Consider the following 22,294-nt stretch of genomic DNA (forward strand, 5'->3'; position numbering starts at 1 on the left):
AGCTAGCTTCCTGAGTTAAAAACAGAAGTACTTTTTTTGCTGGTTAAATAATTGTTTGCACTGAGGCTTCTGCTGATCCTCCTGTTTCCTGTTATGTCAGCCCTCTAAGTGGTGAAGATGCACTGTGTAAAGTTTCTAGGGTAAAACTTTCACAGACTTGATGAAATATTTTGTGGTTCTGTGTCATATTAGGTACATGATCCAGTGGGTTGTAGGAGAGAAGTATTCTTACTCATATCAAAATTTAATAATTGACGAGGTCTAGATTTTTACAACTCAGAACATTATGCAGAAGCAAGTTTGGATATGACGCTCGTCTCTACTACCCGTCTAGCTCCGCCAGCTCAGAATAGTATTTTAGTGAAACTACAGCATATTCTTTTCCCTTGTAAGTTCTGAGGAAGAGAAAGGGTATTGGGATGCATGTGTCTTAAGTTGTTTGTCTCCTTCATCAGCTTTTGACAGCCTCCTGTTCGTTATTTCTAATATTTTGGGGCCACCAATGTTCGACAGAAACACTGCAATGGGGGTGGGGGGGGGTGCGGGCAGGGAAACTGTGTTTTGTCTTGAAAAGTAAGGTGCAGGATGTGATTTTATAGTGCTGTGGCTGCAGTAACTTTACATGTCAGTTCATTTACTTCTTTAACTCCGTGTGTGTCATTGACAAATACTTATTTCTGAATAAATTTCACTTGTATGCCATCATAAGTTTTCTTCTTCTGGGGAAATCTGAGTAACAACAGAACTGGCATTAGAGCCATCTGCATTGGGGCTTGGAAAGAAAATACTGCGTTACATTTTAGTTGGAAAACTTGCAGTTAGAAGGGATTCTCATAATACCGAGTTGTTCTGCTTTGTCCAGGAGAAACGTCATGCTTACCTGAGGTAGACAACTTTTTCCCAGAAGCACATATCTATGTAATTTATTTCTAGGGGATACGAGGGAGACATCTGAAATAGCCTATTATCAATTTTGTTTTCCTCTAAGGAGGAGTATTTTGTCACTTTAAGAACAAGGATTGGGCCTGATATTGGCACTGGCAATCTCTCTTACTGGAGTGTATGTTATATAGTAATATAATGGAGGTGTGAATATATATGTATGTATGACCTGCTCTTTGGCATGTTGGTGTAACAGTCCTCTCCTAACATTGCTTTCTGAGATGATCTGATTACCCTATGATTGAAGAAGCTGTAAGTGAATAGAACATTTCTAATGCTACCTATTTGCAACATAATAATTTGGCTTTGCAAAGCCGAACTCATGCATTTATAAAATCATTAAATTGTCATCATTAAACAACTTCATTATACACTTAGTACTGTTCACCTTTGCAGAGAATTATGCCTTTGGGCCAAAACTTGAAAAGGTGATCTCTGACTTCAGAAAATATTCCTCCCATTTGCATGATTGTGCTTAAAGTTAAAGAGTAAGTTGGCATATATATTTATCAGTAACCGTTGCGAAATTTAAGTCTAATGTTGCTTGACAGACTTTTACATATTTAGTCGCATTTTGGCCTGGTTTTGCTATTTGACCCTGAATAGTTTAGATTAATTATTATTTCATTTTAATGTATTTATAGTAGGCTGATACTTAAAGCGCTTGTCAGATTAAGACTCTGCTGTTACATTTTATACAGACATGCACTTTGGCAGTTCCTTTCAGATTGTTCAGTGCTTTTCAAAAACATTTTTATCATTTAATGCATCTCAAAAACTATTTAGGTTTTTTTTTATTTGCAGGAGGTGCATAAAAAGGCATACTTCAAGGACTGAATTAGGACAAAAAATCCACCAAACATTTCTCCCACGATTCTCTTTTTAAAGAAGATATTTTGACGGTATCATGGGTTTTGCCAGATTTTTTTTTTTTATATAGCAATGTAGCAGTGCTTTGAGCTTCCCAATTGAAGACAGAAATGAGTCTTATAAACTACAAAAGTCAGCCATTTTTGTTACAGTTTCTTAAATTTCTTTCATTCATAGTAAATAAGGTAGTTCTCTGTTAACTGTCTAAAAGCATACCATGCAGTGGTTGCTGCATGGATTGATTTGGTTATTTAATTTGTGTCCCTTCCTAGGCATATGGCTAAGTGTACTTAAACCTGTATTTCCAAATGAACTCTGACTATTCATCTAGAACAAACAAAACCCAACCAAGATGCAAGTGCCAGAAATTTATTGTTAGGAATTTTACACTCAGAAATCACATTTAATTTTTTAAAATGTCTTTTCAAGGTATTAAATTTAATTATGCATTTAAAGCAAGATCTCTGTGAAAGATTAAACTTCATCCTCTTTCAGTACTTTCTTTCAATGCTTTCAACTTGGATCCTATTTGTAGAGATAAACATGAGGATGAGACAAATCTTCAACTTACATTTTATCTGGTCATATCTCCTCTTTAGTTTCATCATGGATATCAGGTTCTGCTTTGGGTGAAACAATATGATTAATGCAGTCACTTCGTTTTGAAATAATAATTTTTTAAAAGTAGCATGCTTATCTTGTAGTGTGTAGGTTTGTTCAGTTTGATATCTTTTTGCTTTAGTAAATACAGATGCTGATATTTATAAAGTGTTTAAAATTTGAATTCCAGAAAAATGATCCACCGTTTCAACTCAAACTTCCTCCAAAGGCAGCTAGACCTGAGAAGGAAGTTGACCCAGAATATGAAGAGAAGATGGTAAGTGTTTTCATGACAAAACATATTGTAGCTTCATATGACATTTGTTTGTTTTCTTCAACTAGATCAACACAGTTACAAGGAGTTATTGCAGACTGGATGTGTCAAAAAAGAAAAACAAATCAAGATTCATTTAAATCTCTAGTCCGGTATGGTGTTTCTCACGGTGGCTAACAGTATGTATTTAGTGAAGAATATGAGAACAGAGGAAGCAGATAGCGATAGTTCTGTTAAATACTGTCCCACTCTTCCAAGTCTTTTTGTCTGCATGATTTCTGGAGTTGGAAGCTCTGGTTTTTCTCCTCAGTAGTTGTCAGAGGATTTTTGTTTTTTTCTTTTTTTTTTTCCCCCCCTGGATTTGTCTGCTTGCTTTTTTTCCCCTCATGTAGGTTTAGTTATTCACACCTTCCTGTGATAAGGAGTTTCTATTCAATTGCGTATTATATTTATAACTCTCCCTTTCTGGTTTTCAGTCTGTCTCTGCTAGTTGTATTTGATGACCCCTTGAGTCATGTCAGAGGCATCCTTAAGCTACTTCTTAAATGAGAGAAATACTGCCAGAAGCTGCCAGTTTCTCATCATATAAAAACATAAGGTTTTAAATGTTGTTATGCCCCATAATATATGTGCCATAACAGTGCAAAAGAGGATCTGTCCATGACACAAATGAAGGGAGGTTGTAGTAAAGAGGCAGAAACCAGGAGGACATTACAAGACTTGTTCTTGAATGACACATGTAGTAAGTTCTTGGTTGAAGCTGGTATCTGCATCTTGCTGCGTTTTTCTTAAAAGCTTTGACATTAAATGGATGCTTAATAATTACAGTAGAGTCTGAAAGGATTGGATACCACAGAAGCCAGGGAAGAGTATCACTGTTAGACATAGAAAAATTGATACCTAGTTGTATGAATACTTAATTTTTAGCCAAAGAGAAGACACACGAGTAAATCTGTTTGAGAATGAGTTGAATAAATAACTAAACTTGATTTCACAGTAATACATGGTGAATTTACATCTTTCCTAAATTAGAATGTTAGCTCAGTTGTTCTAAGAGGCAAAGGGAATAGGTCTCAAAAAATCTGGCTTTCATTGTGCAGTCATGAGCTAGACCTTTACTATTTATCAAGGCATGCTGCTCACACCCAGCCGATAATTTTGCAGGCAGAAAGGTATATTGTGGCATTCAGTAGAGAACCTTACCAGTTATGGTTAGCTTGCCAAAACCATCATGTATTATTTGTTTAATATAAATCCTCTGAGTAGATTTGTTTTCATCCTGTACGAGCATAAGCATCCACGTCGTTAGTCCCCCTTTTAGAATTTGTTTTTTTCCCTAAAAGTTTTACTTGATATTTACAGTTTATTCGGTTTTCAAGTTATTTTCACAAATGGTCCAATAATGAATGCAAGGGAAAAATAATAGTAATTTTTTTCCGGAGATCTTTGTAAAGATGTTTATTTGCTAGTAAGTGGTGTGCTATTAAAAGAAATGCATTGCCCTCATGTGGCAAGATCATGCATTGCATGTCAGGTTCGTTTTTATTGCCCTTTTCTTTGGTTTGTGTTATTGCTGTTAGAGCACTTTTACTTGCATATAAGTTACCTGCAGAAAAGCTTTCTGTTGTTTGTATATTTCTTAGGTTATGGTACAGAACTATAATTTCACTTTTGTAGTTTATATCAAGATATGTAAATGACATCACATGAAAATTGCTTTAAGTGGTACAGTGTTACATGATGTTTAGAAATGGCATAGAGAAACTGATAACAATTGCATTCTGTCAGATAGCATTTGCATTTTATCATATTTTTCTTAAAAATTATGTAACCTGTCTTTTAAATGTAGAGAAGGACATATGTTTTGCTGTATTTATGTAGTGAAGTGCATATGCCTCATTGATATAGCAAAACTGAAATGATTGAAATTTGAAATCTGACAGTAAAATTCACAAACTTCAGTGAAAGCAGTATTGACCTGGTGCATTCATTACTTTAGTCATACTTCTGAAAGCAGGCAACAAACATTGTTGTTCTGGATCAAATCCTGATAGCCTTGAAGCTGATGGAAGTTTTGCCACTCACTTGAGCAAGGTTAGGATTTCATCCCTTACTGTAAGTCAGAACCTTAGTTTTTTCTTTCTTTTGTAGACAGTCCTTTAAAGCATCCTTTCACAGTTGCTGGTGTGCCATGCAGACTTAAGCAATCTATACAAGTAAACTGTTTTTGGGTTGTTTACTAATCTTTGAGTTTTGAATGGGGATGAGTTGCTGCGATGAGGTTATCAAGTCCTGCCGTGTCTTCCAGATTGCTGTGGTATTCATGAAAGATCATTTGAACTACCACGTTACAATTGGGTGCTCTAAAGCAATTCATGCTTAGCTGTAAGCTGAAGCAGCTCAAGAGCTATTTCATGATGCTTGTAGCCCTCTGAGTTGGCTAACAGTAGGCAGATGGTCTTGTTAGTCTTTCCTCATATAAGTTGTTCTCATGAGTGTCTGAATTCTGTTTCTTAATAAAAATACATTTTTTATGACTAGAAGTTACTGATTTTTCTTTTTTTAATTTTCTCCCCACTTTGGAAACTAGAAAGCAGATCGAGCAAAAAGGTTTGAATTCCTCCTGAAGCAGACAGAACTTTTTGCACATTTTATTCAGCCTGCAGCACAAAAATCACCAACATCTCCATTGAAAGTCAAGCTGGGACGGCCACGGATGAAAAAAGATGAAAAACAGAGTTTGATTTCAGCGGGGGAGTATGTTTTATTTTTATTTCCAACTTTTTACGCTTTCAAACAAATTATGCATTTTAACATACCTGTTTAGTTAGTAGCATAGAGATTGTGCTTTAAGTAAGTCCAGAACTTTTGCTATTAATGGTGTATCATCATTTCTTTAAAAGCTGGTTGGTGTATGCATACTAATCCATCGTTAGTATGACCTTGGATCAGGAATGAACTTTTAAAGTAAATTCCCTGATTTTTTGGCACTTACCATGCTTTGGTCCATATTGTGGAGTGATTTTGGAGCACATGAGTTGAATTTCTTTTGCATAATGCTGAACTAGAAGATACACTCCAGAAATGCATCTGATGTGCTCCAGCTGCTAGTGGGCATGTCAGTGGGACCAGAGTGGAGCTAGACCAAGTTAAAACAGGACAACATGCATGTAGTGTGGATGTCGGATCCTCAGCACCAATTGTCTCGCTCTACCAGTCTGTCTATATTAGTCAGCAATGCAGGCATAGCCTATATGTAGTGTTTCTGAGGGGTTTTGTAATAGCAAGCAACTAGTTTTTGGAACATTTACAAAATGGCATTTTCTATTTTATAAATGAAAAAAATATGTGATTCTTTTGAATGGTATAGTTATCAATTAATTGATTCTAACGCCACCACTGATGTGTGTCTTGTATTTCTGTGTTGCTCATTAAAAAGTACCTTAGAGAACTCATGATACTTGTTGTCAGAGTATAGTTACGGCTCTGGAAGAGAGGGCTTCATATCAGCCTTTCTAATTAAAGCTGGAATGAACCATAAGGAATAACTTATTAACAGGATATTATTTTGGTCAAGGTACTATAACACACACATTGTAGATCAATGATTGTTGCTGTTATAATTTGTCTCTTTTGATTTTATAGTCAGTGTTTTGAAATTATTTCGTATAAACATGAATCTTGGATTCTTTCTTTAGTTATCGTCACAGGCGCACAGAACAAGAAGAAGATGAAGAGCTGTTGTCAGAGAGTCGAAAAACGTCTAATGTGTGTATTAGATTTGAGGAGTCTCCTTCATGTAAGTATTGTATTGACAGTTTTCTGATTGCTTTTATGTAATTAAAATCTGAGCAGATCACAATTAAAATTTTCCACTTAGAATTAGTATTTTTCTACTTAGAGGAATCTTACATTTACAGATGTGAAAGGAGGAACACTAAGAGATTATCAGGTTAGAGGTTTGAACTGGATGATCTCATTGTATGAAAATGGTGTTAATGGCATTCTGGCAGATGAAATGGTAAGCAGTAATCTTTTGGAATTTTTGTGGTAATTATTGAGCAAAATTCAACATTAAAGTGCCTATAATTTTTAATGTATGTGCAGTAGTATGCATCATTCTACAACAGTTAGATTTTTCACAACTGGAATTGTAATGCAGTGAAAGAAATTGTATTGCAAACATTTGCTGTGTAGTTTGCTTTAAACAACCTAAGTGGCAGAATTATATAGTAGGAAAATTGTTTGAAACTGTTTCTGTATAGTATTTCATTTCAGCAGGTTTCTTTCCCCCCTCTCTTTGTCAATGCAGGGTCTTGGTAAGACTCTGCAAACAATAGCATTATTAGGCTATCTGAAGCATTACCGAAATATTCCTGGGCCACACATGGTCCTGGTTCCAAAATCAACTTTGCACAATTGGATGAATGAATTCAAACGCTGGGTTCCATCATTACGTGCTGTTTGCCTTATTGGAGATAAAGACGCCAGAGTAAGTGCTCTACATTTCAAAGATGTATGCATAATTTGCCAAAACCTAGCATTTTGGTATGTGGAATTCTCCCTAAGCTACTTCCTTAATTACAGTATTTTTTAGTAATCTTTACCTATATTAGCATTAAAATGCAAAATGTTATGCTTGTAACTATGAGGAAAAAATGCAAATCAATAGTGAAATAACAGACTGGGATCAAAGTACAGCTGTCTGACTTACCCCTTTTTCTGTTGTCTTCCTCTTTGATTTTTGCACCTATTTTTTTTTCTCTTCTGTGTTTGCATTGTGACAGTGTTTATTCATTTTCCTTTGTTGCCCTCACTTTGTAACCTCTTTCTTCGCCTTTTCTAGGTGACTTCTCTCACTCTATTTGTGTCTTATGTCTGTGCCTTGCCTTGGAACTAGGATTCTGTTGTAGAGCTTTTCGTCTTCCATAGTGAAGGCCTTAAAATAGGTATAGGGTGGTTTTCTAACTTGAAGGGGATCAATGAGCTGGATGTTCCTATGAATTCTGTGGCTCCTCATATGGGTTGCATGGCTGCCTGTTACTGCTTGAGGGTAGGAAGGCTCTACAGAGGGATCTGGACAGGCTGGATCGATGCGCTGAGACCAGCTGTATGAGATGCGACAAGACTCAGTGCGGGGTCCCGCACTTGGGTCACAGCAACCCCATGCAATGCTACAGGCTTGGGGAAGAGTGGCTGGAAAGCTGCCCGGTGGAAAAGGAACTGGGGGTGTTGGTCGACAGCCAGCTGAACATGAGCCAGCAGTGTGCCCAGGTGGCCAAGAAGGCCAACGGCATCCTGGCCTGTATCAGAAATAGTGTGGCCAGCAGGAGTAGGGAGGTGATCGTCCCCCTGTACTCGGCCCTGGTGAGGCCGCACCTCGAATACTGTGTTCAGTTTTGGGCCCCTCACTACAAGAAGGACATTTGAGGTGCTGGAGCATGTCCAGAGAAGGGCAATGAAGCTGGTGAAGGCTCTGGGAACAAGACTTACGAGGAGTGGCTGAGGGAACTGGGGTTGTTTTTACAAGTAACAAGTGATAGAACAAGAGGAAAAGGCCTCACGTTGCGCCAGGGGAGTTTTAGATTGGATATTAGGAGAAATTTCTTTACCGAAAGGGTTTTCAAGCACTGGAACAGGCTGCCCGGGGAAGTGGTTGAGTCACCATCCCTGGAGGTGTTTAAAAGACCTGTAGATGTGGTGCTTAGGGACATGGTTTAGTGGTGGACTTGGTAGTATTATGGTTGGACTCAATGATTTTAAGGGTCTTTTCCAACCTAAAGGATTCTATGATTCTGCGAGAGGAGCTGCTGGTTCTGCCAGTGATTTGGACAGTTCCTTCTAGTGCTGTGGTCTTGGATTTGACTGTACTGCTCTTTGCAGATTGTTTTAATTTGAGGTCTGATAATATTTGTACCACAGTGTGTTTATTGCTAGATCCATGGAATGAAATGAAGATTGTGTTGAAGGGAAGTATGCACCTTCACTTTGTGCTTTCTTTGCTTTCAAAGTCTTATGTTTGTATTGTCATAACTTTTTCATTTCCTTGTTTTCTACTTAATCTCTCTGTTCTGTGGTGGCTAAAGCACCTCTGAGCTTACATTTGCATTTGTAAGTCAATGCATAGTATTGAACAGAACACTCCTTTATTAGGTAGCTCTTCAAGGCCATGGACTTGAACAATTCTGTCAGTCCTATTAGCTGGGGTGATCAGTGTACCCTACTAAGTAAGTTCTTGGAGACCTGCATGTGTGGCTTTTCCATAGGGTGATATTCTTTCATGTGAAAGGATTTATGTGCCTAGATGTGTATCCCTTACAAAATAGAGATGGGACAGAGGAGGGAGATCTTTAGGAAAGAGAGAAGATGGGAGTGGGCTACGTGAGTTGTTTTGAAAGACTTTTTTTGTGGATTGTAACTTTGGACTAGTTAGTTTAGAGGGTTTTTTCCCCTATTGGTAGTATGTACTGTATGTAAATTACAGAGAAATTATGCTGAAGAGTAAATATTTAATTTTGAATAGGAGAAAATTTGTATTTTGCTTAACCTCAGCTGATGATCTGTCTGTGCTTAAAGTACAAAGGATTGAAGGCTTTTGTTACAGTAACTTTCAGTTACTGAAAGGATGTTTCAGAGTCGTCTTTTGTGTGCTAGTTTAGCGCATCAGTAATGTTGGCGGAGATAGGTTTCACTGAATTCCATATAAATTTCCATATTTATAAATGTTTGTTAATTTAATTGTTCTGCTTTAGGCTGCTTTTATCCGTGATGTTATGATGCCTGGTGAATGGGATGTTTGTGTTACGTCATATGAAATGGTAATTAAAGAGAAATCGGTCTTCAAAAAATTTAACTGGAGGTACCTGGTAATTGATGAAGCCCACAGAATAAAGAATGAGAAGTCTAAGGTAAACTCAAAATTATATGATACTTTGAAGATAATTTGACCAAAAGATTCCATCAGATTTTAGCAGATTTAAGCGTTATGTGTGGTTTTTTTTTTAAATATAAGCCGTAAGCTATTGGGTGGTAAATATGAATTTCATAGGTAGCTCATTGTCTTCAAATTTAGTTGACGTTGTTTCAGGTTTCAGAAACTGATGAAAATTCATTATGCTTAAATGTACATGGTGATGATAACTATTTGTTGTATTTCTAGCTGTCAGAGATTGTACGTGAGTTCAAGACAACAAATCGATTGCTGCTTACAGGAACTCCTTTACAGAATAACCTCCATGAGCTTTGGGCATTACTCAATTTTCTTTTACCTGATGTCTTCAATTCTGCAGATGTAAGTTGAGGTTTGGAAATAGTCTTGTTCTTATTTTGATTCCCAGGCTGCTTTCTGCAGAAGAGAAGAATGACCAGCCTAGTAAGAGACATAAGATGTGGGAGACCTGGATTCAGTAGAAGCTCTGTGGCTTACCTAACTGTAGACTGCTTTTTTTTGCTCTACCTACTTAAAACAGTGCATTCTGTTAGTGCAGATAAGGCCTCAGGCCAGTAATAGCAAATGTAATACTTTAAATAGTTCAAGAATTATGCAAAGTGGAAAAAAATTTGGGAAAGCAATGCACAATGAAGAATATGAAGCATCCAAATAAGCGTAAGCCTTTTTTTCATTTAGAATTTGAGTCATCTTTCTACTCTTAATGTTTGCTTGTACTTGTATTGCTTGCTTCCATTGCATTTGCTCTATTGTCCATCTCATTTACTTAAGGATTCTGGTTTCTTTTTCTTTTTTTACCTTCTTGTCCCATCATTACACAAGCACTAAGGGGAAGAACTTTCACACTGCAGTGATGAGCGTGGAAAACCATTGTAAATTAAGCAGAGTAATAGTATTTTGTCTGCGGAGTTACTGAGTTGATTTAAATGTTACAACGTGCTGGGGAGCTGGTACAGAATTGCAGACTGATTTTTCTTTCACTCATAGAAGTCATTTGTCTCAAGATTTATGCCACACTCAGCTGGAGTGAAAGAGAGTCAATACGCATCTGTTAAAAATACAGATGATAAACTGTTCATACCAATTGTGCTGTTTCTCACCACAGGATTTTGACTCATGGTTCGACACTAAAAATTGTCTCGGTGATCAGAAACTTGTAGAAAGACTTCATGCTGTAAGTAATTAAAGCTGTAATCACGTGTCATCGTTAGCATACACAGTGTAAAAAAAGGAAGACAGATTATTTCCCCCTTCATCTCAAAGTTGAGAACATGAATATGAAGGTATTTAGTTACAGAAATGCCCAGCAGAATTTTCATTAATTAAATATTGGCACTTATTATTATAGGTACTGCTTTTTGTAACGTGACTGTTTGAAGCAGACAAAAACTATATATAAAATGTGAAAATGAAGAGTTTTGAAATCTTTTTGAAACCATTTATTATTGTGAATAGTATACTGATACATGTCATGCTAGTCTGAATAAAGGCATGCCTTTACCTGTATTTTACTGTGCATGAGATAAAAGAAATTTTTCATCATACAGTAGCAAAACAAATCATAAGGAAGTACAACATATATTGCTTATTTTTGAAACATTGGTGTATTTTGTATACACTGCTAGTGGAAATGAAACAGAGCTTATGTTAAAAGGTAATAAATAGATTTTATAAGCTTATGGGTTTGGGCCTTGCTTAAAATAACAACTGGGATGAATATGGCAATCTTTATGTAGTGTTACATATTTATGTGTGAACTTAGCCTATTAGTGGACAACTTCATTTTGCAGACTTTAGCAGAATTTTTCTGAAGAAGTCACCATGACTGCAATAGGTACTGATTAGTTCTGAATAAATATCAGATAATTGAATCTGTTAATTTTGTATTTGAGGCAATCAGTTTTATAAATTTACCTGTGGATTTGTGTAGGTTTTGAAGCCATTTTTATTACGTCGCATAAAAGCTGAAGTAGAAAAGAGTTTGCCTCCAAAGAAGGAAGTAAAAATTTATCTTGGGCTCAGCAAAATGCAGAGGGAATGGTGAGTTATTTACATCAAAGTAAGATTCTTTTCTGATAAAGAACACTACAGCTCTTCACACTGATTTTATTTTTTTTTTTTCCTCGTAGTTGCATGTTAAGACAGTCAGATGGAGAAGTCTATAGCTGTCTTTGGGGCTTTTTTTAAAGATGCCCAAGTTACAAAGAGTTCGGGAAGGGTAATGAAAAGGGTTGGGAGGAAGAAAGCAGAAACTTCTTTTCCTTCCTTGAGTTTATTTGAAAGAACATATGCCTACTAAGTTTCCTCCTTTGATGCAAGTCTGCATGCACCAGTAAAAGTTTGAGCTGAAATGAAAATAAAACCTTGAGGAGCCACATACCCAGAAGAGGTGTGAGAAAAGGAGCCAGGTCAGTGTAGCAGCTTCAGTCAGATAAATGATATCTTTAATCCACTTCGTAGTCCTAAAATGGAAGTGTAAGATAATCCAGTAAATGACACATCATTGTCACTCACAGATAAATTGCCTCTCATGTTTAGGTATGGATTTATAAATCCTTATTATCCGTCAGACATTTTTGCCAAGCTTCATAATAATATAGCTCATTATTATAGAAACAAAGCAAACTCCAACATCAAGAAATAAGTAATTGGGATTTTGCAGGGTTTCATTCGTGTTTAAAATATCAAATAAAAACTGAGAGTTGTTCAAAATTGCCTGTAAAACTTCAGGTATACAAGGATCCTGATGAAAGATATTGATATCCTGAATTCAGCTGGGAAAATGGATAAGATGCGTCTGCTGAATATTCTGATGCAGCTGCGGAAATGCTGTAACCATCCTTACCTGTTTGATGGTGCTGAGCCGGGCCCTCCTTACACCACTGACACGCATCTCATCACTAACAGTGGTAAAATGTTGGTTCTGGATAAACTGCTAGCAAAACTAAGAGAGCAAGGTGAGTACTGTTTATGAACAGTAGTGATCTGAATGCCTGTTGTAAGTAAAGCTACCTTTCAAAAGTTGCATAGATTCTTTCTTTTCTTTCCTCCAGTGAATGCATTCATTTCAACTTTTTGTTGAAAATCATTTTTCTGTAGATCTTAACACATGGAGGGAAGGAAGTCTTACAGCAATGATGAACACAACTAATAATATGGAGAAGTAGAAGGAAAGGAAAAGCAGAGCCTTCCTTCTGCTGTCTTTAAGAAAAGTTCTGATGAGAGGATTAGTCTGTCTGTGCACATCAGTTGTCAACTACTTATCTTACCATGGTTTTAAGTGTTCTGTTTCTTCAGCTGTGTATTTCTTCTGTATAAATTATCAAATAACCTGTCTTGAGGAGAAGTTAAATCAATACCAGAGAAGTAATTTCAGAAGAAAGATTTACTTGAGTAAGTTAGGTGTAGTACAGAATATTTCACATGAATTCTTATGCTGTATAGTAGGCTCTGTGATAAGGTTAATGTGAAAACATAAAACCAGTGACAAAACCTTCTGTGTTCTGTCAGGTTCCAGAGTTCTACTTTTTAGTCAGATGACTCGCTTACTGGATATTTTGGAAGACTATTGTATGTGGCGTGGATATGAGTACTGCCGACTTGATGGACAGACACCACATGAAGAAAGAGAGGTGAGAAAGTTGTATATAAATAAGAATTTTTTTTGTTTTACTTATTAGATTATTAAGAAGTTGTTATTTACATATATACATATAAGTATCTACGTCATTGTTTAAAGTAAAGCAAAAATACTACAGTTTAAAAAAGCTGCTAAGGGTATATGTTTTTCCTAACCAAAGTCCCCAGGAAAGTAGGTTTCATTTGTTCCTCAAATAAGTGAAAAATGTAATATTTTGTGGACTCAAAATGGATTTTTCCACCTGTGCAAACGTACAGTTTCTTACTTCTATAAAAAATTGGTTTTGGTATGAAAGTTCTGTAAATTTCAAAGAAATTTCATTGAAAAGCCATCAACATACTGGAAGCTTGTTTGAAAACTCTGATGCTTTAATGACACTTTTTTCTTTTAGGAAGCAATAGACACATTTAATGCTCCGAACAGCAGTAAATTCATTTTCATGCTGAGTACCAGAGCTGGAGGTCTTGGAATTAATTTGGCAACTGCTGATGTGGTTATTCTCTATGATTCAGATTGGAACCCTCAAGTAGATCTGCAAGCCATGGTGAGTTAACTGCCTAATACACATTTGTTTGTTAAAGTTGTCATTGTTCTATTTTGTGTAAGTGTTTCCAGAATTTGCGTTTTTGTTGTTTTTCTTTATGCTTTGTATTTAATACCAAGAAGCTAAAGACTTGATTAAAAAGGGCATGAACAGAATTGTGGAAGAAACTGTAGATTTTTCTCTGTAAATATCTGTCTTAATTTTCATAATTGAATAAGATTACTTCTATCAAAATATTGTATCAATATTGTTTATCCATAGATTCTTCTTCTTAATTCTGTCTTTCCAGAAGACAACAGTAAACAAATAACAGAGGGCTGTTTCCAAAATAATAGCAAAGAATTAAAAGCATGCAGCTTTATATTCCTCCCTTTTGGGAAGCTTATGCTTTTGCAACCCACCTTGTTTCTGCATAAGTCTAAAATCATTCATTGGTAACGCGAGGGAAAAAAAACCTTAGCTTTGGGTTAAACATAAAACCTTCTCTTTCTGAGGGCTGAATATAAAAAAAATCAAGTCTGTAATTTGTTTCATGTGGAATAAAAATCATATGATCCTTCTTGCATGATTGGGGGGTGGGGTATTTTTTCTGTGGTTTGTGTTTTTTTTGTTTTGGTTTTGGCTTTTGCTTTTTTTTTAATGACCTTAAGCTCATCAAATATTTACTGTGAATAACTTATACTTTCGATATGCATGCTGACTACCAATAGTAGACCAACTTCCTGGAAACTGATGAGTGTGATTTATGAGCTTTAGTAGGATTTTCAGGAAGAAATGAATATTATGCAGTAGAGTAAAAGATTTAACGACTCATGTTTAAAGGACAGTCAGAAAATCCTGGCACCAACAGCTTGAAAGCCAGTTGTTTAACTTACTTTATTTAAGAGGACAAAATAATCTTTTTATTCATGTTTTTCAGAGAGAATAAACACAAGTTTTGTTACAAATAAGTACATTATGTTAGTCATATAACCTCATTTGCTGTGTATTGTACCTGTACTATGTGAGCTGCATATTGATGCTTTAATGTAGCTAGCCTGGGACAACTACAGTATTGAAGCTGTGGCTGCATGGACTTTGCCCATGGAATTAATATGCTCAAGCCAGGGATACCAAAGTTTCAATACCTATGTCAAGTGAGAGAATTAGTTTGAAAGGAGTGTGGATGTGTGTATGGATATACTGTTGCATCTCTACTTCCCAATTGCAGTCTAGACAGACATTCAGTTATCTTCATTTACAATGAGGTAGATGCATTTATTACTATAGAACGACCCAAACTTAAAAAGTGTAATAGCCAGATATTAGTAAGTATTACTATACTGGTTTTACATTTTTGTATACTCTTGAATAAGCAAGGAGCCAAGAAATATATGCTAGTTTCAGTGTGCTGTTTCTGCTGTATAGCAAGCTAATTGTCTATTGCTTGTGAGTTTTTGTTGCTGAACACTCATTGATTTATGTTTGTTAGGATCGTGCGCATCGTATTGGTCAAAAGAAACCAGTACGGGTGTTTCGACTAATCACTGATAATACTGTTGAAGAGAGGATTGTAGAAAGAGCTGAAATAAAACTGAGACTGGATTCTATAGTTATACAACAAGGTATCAACTGCTATATATGTTTGTCTGCAACAGAATTGTTCAGTCCCTTAAAGTATGGGGTAAATAACTGTACAAATGTACAGTATGAGAGAAAGCAGGCCTTGTGTATAATAGCAGTACACTAAATCAACCTAAGAAACTATAATGTATAAGTTATTCACTTGTTCAGCTGAGATTTTTGAAAAAAAATTTGTTTTCCTAAATAATGTGGGCATAAACTTATACTAAGACTCTAAATGAGGAAAGCAAACTGCAGCTGAATAGATGTTACTTGGTTTTTGTGATATGATAAAAAGGAAAAAAAAGAAAAAAAAGATATGTTCCATGACAAGTAATTATGTAGATGTGCTTCTTATCACGTATGAATTTACTGAACATTAAAACTGCTTTGTGTGTCTTTGTTTAGAAGCTCTTGGAAGAATAGTTTGTCAAAAACTAAGGTTCTCAAGCTGAGTTTTGAAGATTTCGAAAAGGGTGGGCTACTGAAAGGATCACGGTCAAAATTTTGATGGTCTGTGAAGAGATGAGATAGCATAAGTGAAATTTTGGGACAGAAATTAGAATTTTTGGAAAAATATTCAGAGATGTGGGTTGAAATCAGTAAAGTGAGTGTTAAAAATCTTAAGTACTCCTTAATGGTTATTACAGAATACTTTGTCATTTTTCATCTTGAAATAGGATTTTGATCTTAAAAGTTCAGCTACCTTTGTAAGAATAAGATCTTAAGCATAAAATTTGGATTGTCTGAATGTGAAACATTCTTTGTTATGGCTTGATCCAAAGTTGTTATTTTTTAATTTTCCCTGAAGTTCCCGATTTCTGTTTATTTTCAGCTCAAGTGAAACGTAATTTTTTCTGTATGGTTCTTTTGTTTTTCCTTTCTTATTCTGCCAGTGAACTAAAAAATTCCACTGTTTACATGGTTCTACAAGAATTTTTGTGTTATAACTTTCAACGTGTTTTCTTCTGATTTTAGGAAGGCTCATAGACCAACAGTCTAACAAACTGGCAAAAGATGAAATGCTGCAGATGATCCGGCATGGAGCCACGCATGTTTTTGCTTCCAAAGATAGTGAGCTGACAGAAGAAGACATAACCACTATTTTAGAAAGAGGTGAAAAGAAGGTTAGAGAACAGTTTTGTACAGAGTTTGAAATGTATATGCACAAAATATGAATTAAATCTGGTTATGTAAATCTATTTTTATGCCCAACTGTTACTTTACTATTTGTAAATATTTTAAAGCTTATGAAAGTTTTGAAGGAGTACAATCAGTGAGTTACAATTATTTTCAAACTTCAGACTGTGTGCACTGTATCTTAAGCACTGTTTGTTTTGTGGGCTTTTAGAAAGATATAAATTTTATGCCAACGATTCTAATAGACACAAAACCTTTATGGAACTTTATTAGGGAATAGGTAGCTCTGTGGAAAAATGAACTACCATTTCAGCTCCAAAGAGTTGGGCATAAATTTCATTTAAATTTAAAAGTTAAATCATACAGTTGTAGGGCTACATCCCAGCATAATAAACTTAGTTTAATGGAAAGTCTTGGAGTTGGATTGTTCAAAATTGAAAAGCACTATGGGGGTGTCTCCTTACACGAAAAATGTAAGTAAAAGTTTAAAGCAGAAGAAGACATTGAGAATGTTTTAATAATCGTGAAAGCTGTTTTTTTCAGAAAAGATAAAACAGCTTGAATGAGCCTGAAAGTATCTTCTTGTATGTTTAGACAGCTGAAATGAATGAACGATTGCAAAAAATGGGGGAGAGCTCCTTACGAAATTTCACTATGGACACAGAGATGAGCTTATACAACTTTGAAGGTGAAGATTATAGAGAAAAACAAAAGGTAATTTTTCTAAAAGTCTTTGACTTTAGTTTAGAGGTGCAAGCATAAAGGCCATACTAGAAATGTTATGCCTATAAAGGTTATTCTAGAGAAGTAAGAAGCTACTGAAAAATTCACTTAGCTCTGCAGAAGCATCAGTATTCTGAATTTTTGTTAAATTAGCTTTCAGCCCCACTGTTTTCTTCATGATTGCTCAAATTTATCCTTTCTGCAACAGAAGTATTAAGTTGCATCCTACTATACTGTTGCAGTCAGTATTATTTTACTGCCACATAACCAAGAGGAAAAAACAGGCCTGATAATGATTTCATATGTGGAACTTGGACTTAACTCTTTTTTGCAGTGAAGGTTTTAGTCACAAACATTAATGTGAACTGTTTGTACAACAATTTACCTAATTATAGAAGGATCATCCAAACATAGAGGTATTACTTACGGTCCCACAATGTCACTTCTGCGTCTCTGTGTTTCGTATGGGACGTATAGTCAAGAAATCCTTAAGGTCTTATCTAGAATCAGATATGTGAACTCTTATTAACTACAGAATGCCCTTCTAACCCAGGTTTCTTGTAAATTTTGAAGAAACATTTAGAAAAATAAAATATTTAATAAGAATATAGTGGGGTGTGTGCATATATACGTAAGATTATTTTTTCGTGTTGATAATTTTAAGAAGCCAGCTAAATACAGCATGGTCTTGAAATATGCTTTAGTAAGTTTAATTAAAGTAATTTAGTTATGATTAATTCGCTGCTAATGGATTTTTTTTTGCCCATGTTGTAGCCTCTGTAGAGGTTATTCATTCTGATATTTAGAGGGGAAGCAATTAATTCATGTCACAAGATATTACAGAATTCAGAGCCCAAGTCCCCAGTCCTCCCATTGTGTTTTGGTAGATGGAATCATAACCTTACTCAGGTGTCTGGAGTAAGTAGAATTATTGTAAAGGGATCTATCCATGCCACTGCACTACCTTATTTGTGGATAATCTTTTATGTATTTAAATATGTGTTATAATCAGCTATAATTTCTAGCTTATTTTTGAGTTCTGTTGTAATATTGGTATTGTTGAGCATAACCATTAGATTTGCTGTGCAAAAATACGTTCCTGTTTTGCGGTGCCACGTTAGTCATTATTTTTGTGACTCTAGGAAAGCATACAGTTACTTTAATATCTTTTTATTCTATTCTGCTTGTAGCTGAGCATGATGGAATGGATAGAGCCTCCAAAACGAGAACGCAAAGCGAATTATGCAGTTGATGCTTATTTCAGAGAAGCCCTACGTGTTAGCGAACCAAAAGTCCCAAAGGTAAGAAGTTGGCAAGTATGGAGGGTTTTTTATGTTGTTCTTTTGCTCTTCTCCTCTCCCATGTTGCACCCCCTGCTCTCACCCTATACTGGTAATAAAATGAATGTATTTGCAAAGTGATAGGTTGCCCCTGCTGCTGAATTATGGCAGGTTTATTGCACAGAAATCAAGCTTATATGATGTTAATGTACCTGTGTATCTTTGAAGGCTCCACGACCTCCAAAACAGCCAAATATTCAGGATTTCCAGTTTTTCCCACCACGGTTATTTGAACTTCTGGAAAAAGAAATTCTGTATTACCGTAAGACTATAGGATATAAGGTAATGCTTTTTTCCCTCTTCAAATTAGCGAAATGTATTTGTATTCCTCTTTGCAGATTTACTGCAACCAAGACAATAGCTAAATGAAGTGAATGAGACTGCAACTAAAAAATACATCATTCTGGTCTTATTTTTTGCAAAGTGCTTCTCATTGTGAAGGAAATGGCTTAAAACCTCTATTCACCTTTTTCTGTTCCACTGCGGAACAGAAAAAGTAATTTGTAATTTCTTCCTGTATTTCTTATCTGTGTAGCGTTGTGTTTTGTGGGTGGGTTCCTAACAATAAAATAGAGTAGAAAAAAGAAAGACAATTCTGATGCTTCATATACTTCTCCTCAAAAACAGAAGTGTGATATGTGGTCTAAGGTGAGAAAACAATTTTTGGCTGATATAAGATCACCTTCCAGGGTATGATGTTTTTTGTTACAGCTTTTGTATATCTTGTGCAGAAAGTAACTTAAGGTAATACTGAAGTTGACTTTGTGTTGATATGAAGGTAAGTAAAGTGACATCAATTTTCCTTGCATTTTGCTGGGATATAAAATGTTTAAAGGTGTGGAGAAGTCTGAATGTATTACTGCTACAAAAAGAAAACCAGACAACAGACTTACCTTTTTTCCCCTCCGCCCCCTACTATGCCTTAGCTGAATTTCTCCCTGTTCCCTGCTGACATTAGTAGACAAGCAGTGAACATGGATTCTGTTTTGATGTTGATTTTCATTACTTGCACCAGTATTGGCTGAGTAAATCAAATGGATCCCCTACTTCCAGACATGTACTTTAAAAAGCCCCATGTTTCATGGCAGGTTGCAGCAAGAAGAAATCACATATAGAATGTGTTGGAGAACGTAAACTTGTCATACAAAGCGACGGATAGGAAATTGGTGTTGCAAAAGAGTAGAATTAATATTAGCAAAATATATTTTTAAGAAAAAGCAGAAGGTGTCTTAGAATCCAGTTTGAAGCAAAAAGAATTGTATGTGGATGGCAGGATAGAATTAAGGTAAGAATTAAAGGAAGTATACTTAGCTTAGGAGAAGAAATTATTCAATTCATGCTCCAACAAATGAGCATGAGAGAATTGCTAATGTTGACAATGTGCATGTAAAAAGAGAGGTGTTTCTGTCCTGTTAACGAAATCTGTCAGACTGGATAGGTCGAACATGAATACGTGTTATTTTAAAAACTTAGTATGACTGTTTACTGGTGGTGAAAGTGATAAATATGATTAAGTTTGTTCTGCTTTGAAATGGAAGTATAACTTTCCATCTGAAGAGAGTTTTATTAAAATTGAAGACTGCCATAAACAACATCAGAAATAGGTAGAAACGAAGCTTTATGTGTCCGTCTTGTCTTAAACCACCAAAGCCAAGAAAATTTCTTAGCCAGATGTTAAAAACAGCTCTTAACTTCCTTTGCTTTTTGCTGCAGAAATATGTAAGGTCTACAAAATCTTCACTGGGTACTGGTTTCTGACTTGTTTGCTATTGTGTGGTATGGAATTGCAATACACAGTTTAAAGGTCACAAATACTAAATCGGTGTCAATGTGGAGAGGGACAGATAAAATGTTGCTGGGCCTTGTTTACATAATGTTGTCTGTCTGGTCCTTACTTTGGCAGTGTGCATAGCTCTATAGTAAACCTGGCAGAACTTAGTATTTCACCGTAGTTATAAAACATTACAAACTGTTGGATGTAAGAGAGCAGATCCTTAGCTAATGAAAAGTGCCGCTGAAATCAGTGAACTGTGACAGCTTACATTAGGCGAGGCTCTGCCTCTCACAATATCCCGAAGTTGTTGTGTGTAGAAGTGGTGGGTACAGGGCATAACAAAGTTATAACATACATTTGACAAAATCTAGCCCTATTTTTGGGAGGAAGGGTTTAAGCAATAAGATTCGAATCTAGGCAAAACACATTTGGTAACTGTTGTACAGATCAGTGCTTTAATATTTAATAGTTAGAAAAAATGTATTTTACCATTTACATGTATTCTACAGTGTTTTTCACTGAAGTTTCTTAAAGAAAAAGTGAATAGGACCCTTTTGTAATTATAGGTGAAGATAAACCTTACCTTAAGAGCTTGTGAGACAAGAAGGAACAAGCAGAGATAAATGAGTGTTTGATACATCACCTTGTCTTGGAGGATAATATTTTCAGTTTTGCAACAGTTTTGTAGATACTGATGAAAATATTCTGGTAGTTATTTTAAAAAATATTTTTGCTGTGGTTTGGTTTCTTCAGGGTAGCCAAGGTGTGGGGTGGTGGGTTTTTTGTTGTTTGGGTTCGTTTGGGGTTTTTTTTGTTCTGTGACAACAAATGCTTAGTGGATGTGGACTATATCACTCCTGTGAGATCTAACATGTGCTTATAAATTGTAAACCAAGGTTGATAGAAAAGTGTACAGTCTCTTTAATAATATTGCTGCACTACTACTTAATGATATCCCTGATTTTAGGTCCCCAGGAATCCTGACCTCCCAAATGCAGCTCAGGTACAAAAAGAAGAACAAAAGAAAATAGATGAGTCTATGCCTCTGAATACTGAGGAAACTGAAGAGAAAGAAAAACTTCTAACACAGGTAAAATAAAAACAGCTGAAGTATTTCATCATGTATTTTTGACTATTATGGACTATAAATACTACTAATAATAAATATGCAAAGGAAAGCTACACTGATGTTATAGAAAGAAGAAAGCACACAACATGTAATGATTTTGCTTGGTTTTGCTTTGAGGGACCTTTCCTGTCCTTGAACAAGTTTACGTCTTAGTCACCTACTATTTCCTTGAACATCTGCAGCGTTTCTGAGGCAAGGATTTGTATAGTAGATGCACTACCCAGCAATACATGCAGAAATCCAATCAGTGGGTCTCTCGTATATGCATCTACCTTGCATGTTTTTTTAATAAAAAGGGTTTGAATCAGAGAGGACAAGCCGCTATCAACATATAGGGTATTTACACAGATGTATAACATGTCACATCCATTAATTTTGCGCCAGTTGGGTTGTTAGGGGTGTTCCTTTTATACTGGGACTGAATCCCTGTCACTGGCTAGTTTCTTGACTTTTTGGACTGTTTTACTGCTGAGTAGGCTTATTAAAAGCTAATTGTTAAGGAGAAAGGTGTGTCTCGAAAAGTAACAGGATTTTTTGATTCAGAAAATTTTCTGTAAGAGAATTGGGCATAGTGTACTTTAAGAAGAAATTTGCAAGGTTACAATTTGACTATTAATTTCACCTCTTTATAGCAGAGGAAGTATTTAAGCTGGTGCTGATACACATGTCAGTACTGCTGTTAATGATTAAAAAGAAATATTTGTGTTGTGTATATTAGACTTCTTGTAAAGATGCTGCCTAATTGTGGAGTGGGCTTATTCAGCTGG

At 35.7% G+C, this 22,294-nt stretch overlaps 1 protein-coding gene across 1 annotated transcript in view; it reads left to right on the plus strand.

Annotated features, from left to right (window-relative positions):
- Positions 1-2,602: 2,602 nt before the first annotated feature.
- Positions 2,603-22,294, plus strand: part of SMARCA1 (SWI/SNF related, matrix associated, actin dependent regulator of chromatin, subfamily a, member 1) — a gene marked incomplete at its 5' end in the record, with an annotated part of 28,658 nt that continues 8,966 nt past the window's right edge. The window contains 18 exons of the mRNA XM_009583226.1: positions 2,603-2,689; positions 5,277-5,443; positions 6,385-6,485; positions 6,607-6,707; positions 6,999-7,178; positions 9,439-9,594; positions 9,846-9,977; positions 10,741-10,809; positions 11,566-11,675; positions 12,366-12,592; positions 13,146-13,267; positions 13,667-13,819; positions 15,291-15,423; positions 16,400-16,548; positions 17,156-17,275; positions 18,475-18,585; positions 18,793-18,906; positions 21,366-21,488. Of these exons, the coding sequence (XP_009581521.1) occupies positions 2,603-2,689; positions 5,277-5,443; positions 6,385-6,485; positions 6,607-6,707; positions 6,999-7,178; positions 9,439-9,594; positions 9,846-9,977; positions 10,741-10,809; positions 11,566-11,675; positions 12,366-12,592; positions 13,146-13,267; positions 13,667-13,819; positions 15,291-15,423; positions 16,400-16,548; positions 17,156-17,275; positions 18,475-18,585; positions 18,793-18,906; positions 21,366-21,488 (2,355 nt within the window). The remainder of the gene's footprint in view (positions 2,690-5,276; positions 5,444-6,384; positions 6,486-6,606; positions 6,708-6,998; positions 7,179-9,438; positions 9,595-9,845; positions 9,978-10,740; positions 10,810-11,565; positions 11,676-12,365; positions 12,593-13,145; positions 13,268-13,666; positions 13,820-15,290; positions 15,424-16,399; positions 16,549-17,155; positions 17,276-18,474; positions 18,586-18,792; positions 18,907-21,365; positions 21,489-22,294) is intronic.

Source organism: Fulmarus glacialis, unplaced genomic scaffold (genome assembly GCF_000690835.1).
Source record: "Fulmarus glacialis isolate BGI_N327 unplaced genomic scaffold, ASM69083v1 scaffold8738, whole genome shotgun sequence".
NCBI lineage: Eukaryota > Metazoa > Chordata > Aves > Procellariiformes > Procellariidae > Fulmarus > Fulmarus glacialis.